Genomic DNA, 11,868 nt, shown 5'->3' on the forward strand with positions numbered 1-11,868 from the left:
CTGAGTCGCACCACAACCATTTTAAGGAGATGGAAAGGGGGAAAGTTAGTGGCCAAGACAACGCTACAATCTGCCCTCGACACATCCAACTCAGTGGCAAGGTCCATATCCATGGCTGTGGTGATGCAACGTGTCATGGCTCCATCTGTCGGGCTTCCTGAAGGAGATACAATCAACCATTGATGACCTTCCCTTTGAAAGTTCTTCACGGAGAAGACTTGCCTCTCTTCACACTCTGAAGGATTCTAGGGCCACTCTCCATTTGCTGGGCATCTACATGCCAGGACAAAAGAAAAAATTCAGTCCACCACCCTAGCACAAACCACTCACATAACAATATCCGGCTCAGCGTTACTGCGAGCCACAGAGAAAAAAAGAAATTTTCGAGGCATAAACCATCTGGCCCGCAATCTTCCTCATCCAAGCCGTTCATGTCCAAGCATCAATTTTGACATGTTGGTTGAGGCGTCAATAGACCACTCCCACCAACCGCTACAGCTGACCAATGCTATCTATCCATTTGACTACCAGCTGGCAGCATTCCCCAGCACTTGGGAGTATATAACATTGTAATGGGTACTCTATTCATTTTACTTCCCTGCCCCCTCCACAACACCCTTCCCCATCCTTCTTCAGGGACCCTTCTCATGAGAGTTTACTATGACAAGAGGTAGATCGTTTCCTCTGGTTAGGAGCCATAGAACCAGTACCTCAACATCTACGAGGCAAAGGTTCTACTCTTGCTGTTTTCTAATACCCAAGAGGAAGGGAGGTTGGAGACCCTACTAGACCTCAGCTCTCAACATGTTTGTCAAAGCTCAGAAATTCAAGATGGTCACTCTCACAATGATCATTCCAGCGTTGGAACAGGGAGACTGTTTTTTGGCCCTCGAGCTTTAGGACGCCTATTTTCATATCTCAATCCTACCGACTCTCAGACTATTCCTCAGATTCACTCTGGGTTAAGACCACTACCAGTACAGGGTACTCTACTTCAGGCTATCATCGGCCCCGAGAGTCTTTTCCAAGTGCTTGGAGTGGCATAGAAGATATTGAAAAGAGGGATAGAAAAGCTAAGGAAAATTGTCTGTTTATCCATGACTGTGGTTCATTGCTTACAAAGAAGTTAAGAGTTGATATTTAAAAGTTATTGTATTTCTTTGTTTGTTTTTGTTTTTTGTTTTTCTTTTATAAACCAGTGGTTGTGGCTGCCATGATCAGTGAATGTAAAGTTTTGTGATTCCAATTGTTGAGTCCGTGACAAATAAGCATTGTTGATGAAGCTCACTTCCTTTCACTATCAGAACGTTTTTAAAATGTTTAAATGACCTCTATGATTTCAGTTACATTTTCAGAGAAAACTTCAAGAGCAGAAATATTCTTTGAAATGCAGAATTACCCAAATTGTTTTGAAAATTGTGTATTCAGCTTTGTTTATTTTCCCATGTGTACAATGCTTTTTGTAATAAAAATCTTTTTTGACTATAGATGCAAATATCTGCTACAAGAGAAGGGACAAGAATTTGTAAACAGTGTTCAGTTAACGCCTTTATCGAGGGATTCCACAGTAAGTTGTCTTTTTTTCACCATTTACTATTTTGGTTTTCCTAGAGAAATAACTTTTAATTACAGATAACATTGTATAACTTAAATTGATTTCACAAAAAATTTGATCATGTAAATACAGAATATATCTAGTGATTGTATATAGTTTTTTACACTGTCTTGATCATCAACAGGAAGTGGAAGGGATTCAGTTACAGTGTAGCAATATGATTAGGGCAGTACCAAATTCATGGCTGTGAAAAATGCATCATAGACTGTGAAATCTGATCTCTCCCCGTGAAATCTGGCTATTGTAGGAAAGGGGCAGGGCTGGGGGCGCCCCAGCCGGGGCTTCCTACCATGTGCCAAGCTCCCGCTGCTAGGCCTAGCCCAGGTTGGGAAAGGACAGGACTTCTTTTTCCCCTGCAGAGGCTGCTCCCGGAGCCATGTCAGACCCACCTCTGGGAACCTTCCCTGGCTGCAAAAAGCCCGTGACCCGGAGCTGCGGGAAGCGGCCCGAGCCACAGGGATGTCCAGGGAGACGTCAGCTTTATGCTTTATGTCCTTTATTCTAGAAGTGTTTTCCCACCACCAGTGTCCAACTATATACAGTCCTTACAGATTTCTCACCTACCGCAGGGTGGGTCAGTAACCATCTCCTTCTCTGCCTGCCTCCCTCCTTTTGGCTCCTTCCCAGCCTTTGTAGCTCTCGCCTATCAAGCTAGCTGGTGTTGCCAATCGCCAGCAGACAAGACTTTTCAGGCAGCCCCAATCTATCCCCCTTGATTGTGGCAGGGCGCTGCTGCAAACACACCTAAACACCCAAAGCATGGTGTTCCAGTCCTCACCATCTTGGCTAATAGCCATGGATGGACTTATTCTCCATGAGCTTTCTAATCTTTTTTTTTTTTTTAAACCCAGTTATACTTTTGGTTTTCACAACATCACCTGGCAATCGGTTCTACAAGGATGATTGTTGTGTGAAGAAGTACTTCCTTTTATTTGTATTAAACCTGCAGCCTGTTAATTTTATTGTGTGACCCCTAGTTCTTGTGTTATGAGGAGGAGTAAATAACACTTCCTTATGCACGTCTGTCAGATCATGAGTGGTGTGAAAGACCTCTATCATATTCCCCCCTGGGTTGTCTCTTTTTCAAGCTGAATAGTCCCTCTCTTTTTTTATATCCTTAATCTTTTTAATTATTTTTTTTTTTTTTTGCCCTTCTCTGTACCTTTTCCAATTCTAATATATCTTTTTTGAGACGGGGTGACAAGAACTGCATACAATATTCAAAAGTGTGGACATACCATGGATTTATGTAGTGGCATTATGATACTTACTGTCTTATTAGCTATCCCTTTCCTAATGGTTCCAAACATTCTGTTTGCGTTTTTGACTGCCGCTGCACATTGAGCAGATGTTTTCGGAGAACTAGCCACAATAACTCCACAATCTTTTTCTTGAGTGGTCACAGCTAATTTAGATCCCATCGTTCTGTATGTATAGTTGGGATTATATTTTTCCAATATGCATTACTTCACATTTATCAACACTGATAAATGCCATTTTGTTGCACAGTTTTGTGAGATCTTTGTAACGCCTAGAAGTCTGCTTTGGATTTAGCTATCTTGAGTAACTTTTGTAACATCTGCAAATTTTGCCAACTCACTGTTGACCCCTTTTTCAAGATCATTTCTGAATGCTGAAGTGATCATATACATATGGCTTATTACAGGATGCTTTGAGATTTGTACATATTTATGACAGGATGGTTTGGTTCTGCCACCACTGGCTACTTAGGCAAATTACTTTCTCTCTCTGTGCCTCAGTTTCTTCATGTGTAAAATGGGGATTATGATAGTGACTTCCTTTATAAACTGCTCTGAGGTTGGTTGATAAGTGCTGTATAAGAAGTAGGTATTTATTTATGTACGTCCAATCCTGTTGAAGGAGATGAATAATAAAAGATGAGATTCCTATTGAATCTCATCTGAGTCATGGTCACACAGTCAGCTTGATGAATAGCAACAGCCTTTTTCTTACCCTTTCCTTACCACTGTTTAGACATTTTTCTTTGGTTGCAGGGGACCTAATCTACGTTTATATTTCTGTTTTAGATAGAATCTTCTGAGAAGACATCGCTACTTATAGGTATCAGTAAAACAGTTACATTTATGTGTTCTTAGTGTGCCTTCCTCACCAGGTTCTTCTGTTGTGGTTTGTTTGTGGAGAGAATGAAAGAAATGGCTAATTTTGAAGGTGGCCTTGCTATGCTTTATAGAGAAAAAGGAAGCTAACTCATTAAATTATGGTCTTTTTTTTATGACCTTGCTTCCGAACAATTAAATAACAACCACAACACATGGATGAACTGCTGAACAGATAATGTAATTTGGGAGCCAGAGTGTAAATTTATCACTTCATTAATCTGAAGGTAAAAAAAATCAGTGAATAAATTCTAACCTTATTAGGGGGGAAAAAAACTAGTGTTTTGCGAGTGGCCAAATACAGGGTGTGAGTGTGTGAAAGGGTGTAGACCACAGTAGAAGTAAATTTTAATGTCTGGTTACACCTCTATATCTTTATGGCCAGTAAGTACACTTTACAATTACTGAGTTGTTAAGACTATAGGAAGAATATCAGGGAATGCTGAAATTGTTTGGGTCTCTTCTTGAATGAAAATGTTGTCACAAAAATACTTAAATAAGAACCTAATTGTGTCTCATATCTGTATGAGGGGTTCCAGCACTCTTGCTTATAAACATACGACAAAAAGGTGAGAAAATAGTGATGAGTATAGCAGCAGGATTATTTTACAGCTACTTAAAAATATTTAGTTGGAAGGAAAAGATATCTACCATCGCTATGCAGTGATTCCACAACAACCTACATTTATAAAATATTCTGGGGGATAAGTGTCTGTAAGTATATTCACATGAGAGAGAGCTCTAGTTTTGCCAAGGAAAAGAACTGAGTAACCCTTAAATGCAGTCAAAATGAGTGCAAATAGCAGATGCCTTGCTAATAAACCTATGCAAAGAATTCCACTGGCAAGGAAAGGGGAGGCGTAATGGTAGAAAAATAATTTCCTGTTATGTGGGTATCTGATAAGACAGGGAGGCACACATTACAGTACTATTGATTGTACTGCATTTTGGTTTTGTAACCTTAATAAATTGGCAAGTTGCTTATAGCTTGGGTATGGGTGGGTTATATTTTTTATAAATTGAAAGAAAGTATATTAAACAAACATTACCTGTACTAAGGGATTTAAGCTAAATTATAAAGATAATTTGGATCCAAGTGTGGTAAGATCTGATTACTGCTACGTGAGGAAACAGTCTGTGTAAAAAGTTATGGTGAAAATTTCCGTGAGCGATCTGAATGGATAAAATTTAGGAGTCTTTGTAATATAAGTAGGGTGGCCAGTGAAAGGGTTGGGAATATAGCAAATCTGGGAGGCGTCCTACTTGTTTGGTGATCTTGCACTGTGAAATATAAAACATCAGTCAGAGAAATTTAATTGTTTAACTTTTGGTTAAGTGTTATAAAGTTCTTTAAAAAATTACAGTGAACACTGTTGACTATTTCTAATTTGCTCTTGGTTAAACGGATTTTTTCCCCCTCAATGTTTGTTAAAGATGATGATCTCCTACAAAACCAGTTGGTACAGGATGCCATCCGTATGGGTTTCAGTTTGTCTGAGATTAAGAACATTATGGAGAAGAAACTGCAGACATATGGAGAAAACTATACATCTGTTGAGGTTCTAGTTTCAGATATAATACATGCTCAAAAAGAAAACGTACAGGAAGAAGTATCCAGTGAGAGCTCACTACCGAAAGGTGAATTTTTGTATAATTACAAGCCATAGATGCAAAAGATTATAACAGACTGTATTAAATATCTTATTGGTATATTTCTGTTGCCATCTTTGCGTAATACAAAGATGTAATGTGTCATTTTTAGAGAATTCAGTAGGGTAATCATATACACAACAACTTCAAACAAAAAAAAATTGTACATTTTATTTAACCATCAGCATTTAAGAATATTCTGCTTTGTTAGAAAAGAGCAGCCTACCACTGATGCTACAATAATGTATAGTATTAGAGACACTGTCTACCTGAAATCTAACCACTTTCAAAAAATGTATTAAAAGTAGTTTCAGATTCCATCCCTACTCCCAAATTCCTTTGCCGATATTTGTGCTTTTATCACCACTTTTTTTTTTTGGTAATGTGTCAAGTCTTCATCCCCTCCCTCTTCTGCTGGGGTGAGTATTTCTCACAGTAGATGGGGAAACTGTACAGGAGAAACTATGAAATAGACTACAGATGCTCCCCAGGTTATGCAAGACCTGACTTATACAAATTCGCACTTACGGAAAAAGTTCCATAAGCCAGAAATAAGATTTTCAAGTTGCGGAAATTTTTACGTAACTTACGGGTATTCATTTCTGACTTATGCAAAATTTGAGTTACACAAGGCTTTCCGGAACGATTGCGTAAGTCAGGGGCGTCTGTATACACAAAATGCTGTCAAATGTCCAGTATAAATAAATGGCAAAAAAATAGAGAACCTCTAGTTTCCTCTAATCTTTCAGTTATAAAATTCTGAAATGTTAATTAATATATTTTTACAAGTATTGTAGCCTACGAACCCTGGTCAAGGCCCGAGACCCCATTGTTTGTACAGCACCTGGCGCAGAGAACAAAAATATGGTCTGTTCCAAAGACCTTACAATCTGAGTATAAGACAAGAGATGACAGATGGATTCAGGCAGACGGAGGAAACAATGAAACAATAGTGGTCAGGATGATAGGCTATTTTATTAGTGCATGAGTGGCCTAGATGCTGGCAGGTCTTTTTTGTTGTGATGGCTACAAAGAGTTTTTTAAGGAGGATAATGCATTAGTTTTGCAGACATTTATGGGGAGCTTCTCCCGAGCATGGGGACAGCATTCCAGACAAAAGCAGATTTTTTTCAAGTAGGACATAATTTTATAATACAGAACTACAATAACATGTATAGTCAGTCCTTGAGGCAGTACAACTTTTTTAATTAACTCTTTGGTGCCTATAACAAAACCAAATAGACAATTTTCTCTGCCTATCTTTAGTTGAATAAAAAATTCTACTTAGGAAATATTTTACACAACACATGATAACTTTTTTCCTATTTAACTTTTCGGGGGGGGGGTCTGGGGAGATGTCAGTGTGATCTGTTAGCTTTATTCAGAACTCTGTATTGTCTCTCCTTTTGTGAATTGGAGTTCACAGCTCAGAATTTATCATCTCATGGCTGAATCTTCCAGTGTGAGCAATGGTAGGGCACACAGGACTTCCTCTCTCTGCCACAGTCTGAAGTTAGGTACTGCCCTTTTCTGTCCCCATCTCAATAGTATTTCCTTCCCACCTCCACCTACTTCAACACCCCTCCATTCCCAGCACCCACACATACTTTATGAAGCATGTTAAATGCAAAAACCAAACAAAAAACGTTAATGAAAGTTAAGCATTCAGATTTGGGTAATGTGTATGTAACTTCAACATCTGGAAGCATCATTCTGGTCCCTATGCATAGCATTACAATGTAGTCTTACATAATATTTCTCAAATAACACAACAGAATATAATAAATTTTCTACAACTCTAGGCACATATTGTAAGGTCTGATACATGAATACATACACATATGCACCTACATTTAAAGACTTGGACATTTTAGGCTAGCTTCGTATCTGGGAGTAAGGAGAGCAACGGTGGCTTTAAGGAGGCCTGATGGCTGCTCTGACTTAGGACTGGTGCCCAGGGCCTAAGCTGGGAATCAGTCAGGTAATAGCAGCATCACAACCATAGACTCTAATCGTCAGCCAGGAGCAGAGTGGTGTAGAAACCAAAATGCCAGTCCTGTGTCATGGAAAATTCCCCCTATGCAGAGAATCTCCTTTGCTCTGATCCACTGAGTTTGTGCCAGTTCACCACGACAAAGAGGTTATCAAATGGACACAATATGGCTAGGAATCTGGCTCTTTTGTGTTATGATATGATGACCTACAGTTCATGGCAATTTATCTGTCAGCAATGTTAATGGGCCCCCTCTACGTAACGAGTGTCTTTCTCTTTCCATCCCCTGACAAGTGTTTGGGGACAGCTGCCAATGGGAAGCCCAGTTGAAAAGCTTCTGCAGATAGTTCTAGATCTGTATACAAAGAGGGTTAAACTCCCAGTTTGCTCCACTGTCGGGAGCATAATCTCTCTCCCACCATGTGGAATGATGAGAAGGAAAGTCCAGATTGCAGGGTTTGTGGTTTCTAATACGGGTTTTTCTTGTTTAGGGGATGATTTATTCCTGACAAACTATGTTTTCTTGGTATGAATGGGGAGGGTAGTTTGAGAGATTAGCTGCTTTTATTAAGTATGTTAACTTGTTCCGTGTGTTTCCCTTTTCCTCAGATCTGAGTACTGAAGAGAAGTTAAAACGTTTACAGGAGGAAAAGATGTGTAAAATCTGTATGGATAAAGACATCTCAGTTGTTTTTATTCCCTGTGGCCATCTGGTTGCTTGTAAAGAATGTGCTGAAGCAGTTGATAAATGCCCTGTGTGTTGCATGGTTATTACAAAAAGACAGAAAATATTTATGTATTAGTCATATGTACAGTGCTGTTTGTGCAAATGTTTGCTGTTACATTGTTTAAAATCACTGTAATGCAATAACAAACAGTTGGGATGTTCAGCACTGTAGCACACACATATATTTATTGAGAGTCTAAAGTTTTGAGATAATAAAAACAAAGCTTTAGTCAGTGCCCTAAAAGCTCATGAACTGACAGTCAGAAGCTGCTAAACTTGTGCTTATAGCTCGCACATTTAACTGCAGCCTCTTTATTCCTCTCCAGTTTGTCCCTTCACTTTAATTGAAGTGACAGATTAGAAATTCTTCACTATGACAGTCTATTTTATATATATCTGAGTATGCACACCTTTCTAATTTGTTGTAAAGTGCATAAATTAAGTATATTATTCCCTCGTATACAATAGCATGAGCAAACTGAATGATCTGACTGACTATAAGCTGTGCTGCTAATAACAATGTTGATTGGAATTTGTCATCTGATCTCACTCTTTACCTCTGCCAAGTTTTCAGAAAGGGTATGGGTAATAAACTATCAAATGGAGGTGACAAAAAAAATCCAGCCATATTTTTGTTAAATCAAATTTTAGCAAGATTAATATTATTCAAAACTAGAATAGTAAGGTTTAGCATCTATGAAGAAGGCAGATGTTTGTGGGTTCAGGAATGGTGACATTTTAGTGAGAGAAATAAATAGCTAAAAGTTTATGTAGTTTTGTTTTTTATGTTGACTATTTTAGTGCCCATCTAATCTCTTAAATGGGTTAAGCCCCTTTCTAACTCAGTAAAACATTAGTTATACAAATTACTTTTCTTATAGGGAAAATGGCATCTTTTAAAATCTCCTGACCTTTTCTAAACCACTAAAATGTACAAATTATTTAAAAATTATTCACGACAGAAAAATTACAAAAACATCATCCATATGTTTCTCTTCTTTCAAACAAGTTTCCCCTTCCAAGCATACATTAGGCTTCCCTAGTCCAGTACAGTATGTATTTTAAAAATTGACTAATTTCACTTCCACCTTTCATTTCAACTAATTATATTCTTGTCATTTACATATCATAGAGTTACATTCCAGCAGCAATGTTTGTTACACTAAGTCCATTTATTTCTCCATCTCTGACTTCCTTAAAGCTGATCTTTTCTAGCCCAAAAACTAAAAGGATCCTTAAATTATCACAAAAGTGTCCCCCATCCCACCCCGTCTTGCAGGCTCACAGTTGTAACCTGTCCTTTCTTAACCCCCCCCCCCCCCCCCGCCCCCAAACAGGGATAAGCTTGGTCCTGTTTCAAAAAGCCAAAATAAATATAAACACTGCATAGCAAGAAAGCACTGTTGTCCAGAACTTTTTTGCTAGATTGACGCATAGGAAATTCCTTGAAAATGAATATAAACTCTAAACCATTTACATTGCCCTTTGAAGAATCATAGTCAACTTGCATATAAGAAAGATTTTAAATAACATTGCTTATACATAGTATCAAATGACATGGTCTAAAGCAGTATTGTGATGACCTGTTATACTGTAATAACTCTCTTGGCATTGTTTGAGCTCTCTCTCTACCAGGTTTTCCAGCAGAACTATAGATAGACCTGGCCACAGAGTCCGATGAGAACTCTCAGCACCTTACAAGATCAAATAACTCACATTTATTATCAGAATAAATTGAGGATTCTCAGCATCTTGCATGATCACATTTTGGGGAGGGATTTATTGCAATTACAAATGTGAAAAATAAAGAGCAATTACAATTAATGCTCTTAACAGATCTCCTAAGAGAACACACTATCTTATGCAGGACTTCCCCACTCCACTGTGGATGGTAATTTAAAATGCTCTAATGTAGTATGCTACCACTTAAGTGTTGGAAGATAAGGATTCAGCGTCTGCTTCTAGTCTGAAGAACCTTTGCATAGGTGTTTTTGGAGGGAGAGAGATGTTCAAAGTATTACTCCTTTTCTTCCTGATTGGAGTTACTAGATAAATTTGCTTTTCAGGGTTTTACAAAATCATTTGTTTGAAAAACTATTGTATTTAATCTGGAGTTTTTCCCCAAGTCAGGAGAGTTTTGGATGAACTGCCAACAGTAGGAGAACTGATCAGATAGCTGGAGAATGAAACCTGCTGGCCCTAGGTGCCTCAGGACATTAAAGCCATTTGTACTTAAAATTTGTTCATTTCTGTTGTACTTTGATGAGAATTTGGCTTGTTTTAGGATCCTGTGGCTAACAAACTCTGGTTAGAGAATTATAGTTCAGGTATGACATTGTTTGGAATTCCTAGATAATCAAAACATTCATTTCCAAACCTATTTTTATCATCCCATTTGTACATACTCAAGATTTGATGTATTTCCCAGGATGTAATCAGATGATCTGTTGTCTCTCTGCTTTCAAAGTCAAATATATTTTAATAATTATTTCAAAATGTATTCTTCTAACAATCCAATTTTTGTATATAAACTGGTAAAAGAGGACAAGATATATCATATATAATTTAAGACAATGGGTATGATGCAGCAAACTCTTATGCACGTACAAAACTTTACTCATGTGAGTAGTTCCATTGACCTCGTTGCTGAGTCCTTCCCTTCCAAAGCTTCGCTTCAATGGGACTCCTCGTGTAAGTAAAATTATGCACATGCAAAAGTGCTTGCAGGATTAGGCCCAATATAGTGCCTACTTGTAAATTTAGAAATGGCCCTATTTATTTACATATATAATATTAATATTCTGTGTATATGTATAATTGAAAATGGTATAATGCCCTTATTTTTGCAATTTAGGTTGCGACATAATTCAGACAGAAGTCTTAGTTTATCAAATCAATGTCAATGCTGGATGTTCCTGTTTTACGTTTTTCTCTTTGCCCATTTCTTCTTTTGTTTTTAATGTGGAAAATCTGTCCAAGATTGTATGTTCCCTGTTTACTTCATGATTGTCAGTCTTAGAGTTTCTATATTTAAATATGTTCCTCTTTTTTTTCTTTTAAAAATTCACTGTATACATCAACAGACACTAATACACTTCATAAACTTTTTGTTTTCAGAACACTAACAGTGTTGCCTCATCTTAAAAATTAAACAGAAAAAAAATATATTTTTTGTGGTTAGGGTTAAGATTTTTATCATGAGCATAATGAGATAGCATCAGCATAGAATTCTTTTTCTTTTAACACTTTACAGATCCTTCAGCTTTCATAATCAAGAAGTTTAAACTTGCATGTCTCCATGTATACAGCTTTATTTTATGTATTTCACTCAATTTGACAGTAAATCATTTTATAAAATTTCGTGTTTGCTTCTAGTCAGTTTCCCTTTCTGGCTCTCAAGATTCTGTTTGAGCTCAGTTGATATTAAGTCTTGTTTTCCTCCCCTTTTTTCATATTTTAAAAATCTGAATTTTGGATTAAGTAAGATTTAGCTGATGCTTATCTCGAACAGTGTAATCTCCAAATTTGTGAAAATGATTGGACTGAATGATGTATTTGACGTGGAACATTGATTAGTGATGCTTAATATTGAATATGATTTCTCATTTTGTTAACTTTCGTGAAACATAGTCCAATGGACTGAAATTTAACAGATTATTTTTTTAATTTGTTGTGATTGTGTAAAATATTCACAGAACTGTTTTGTGATTCTAGTCTGACTTTATAATATTTTAAATAGATTAAG

At 37.4% G+C, this 11,868-nt stretch overlaps 1 protein-coding gene across 3 annotated transcripts in view; it reads left to right on the forward strand.

The window, feature by feature from the left end:
• The window catches only part of XIAP (X-linked inhibitor of apoptosis), a 46,680-nt gene extending 37,246 nt beyond the window's left edge, over positions 1-9,434 (forward strand). For all 3 annotated transcript variants that reach the window (XM_034781679.1, XM_034781680.1, XM_034781681.1), the window contains exons 4-7: positions 1,489-1,567; positions 3,664-3,697; positions 5,188-5,391; positions 8,006-9,434. In XM_034781679.1, the coding sequence (XP_034637570.1) occupies positions 1,489-1,567; positions 3,664-3,697; positions 5,188-5,391; positions 8,006-8,199 (511 nt within the window). In that variant the 3' untranslated portion in view covers positions 8,200-9,434. The remainder of the gene's footprint in view (positions 1-1,488; positions 1,568-3,663; positions 3,698-5,187; positions 5,392-8,005) is intronic.
• The last annotated feature ends 2,434 nt before the right edge of the window (positions 9,435-11,868 follow it).

Source organism: Trachemys scripta, chromosome 9, assembly GCF_013100865.1.
Source record: "Trachemys scripta elegans isolate TJP31775 chromosome 9, CAS_Tse_1.0, whole genome shotgun sequence".
In the NCBI taxonomy this organism is placed as follows: Eukaryota; Metazoa; Chordata; order Testudines; family Emydidae; genus Trachemys; species Trachemys scripta.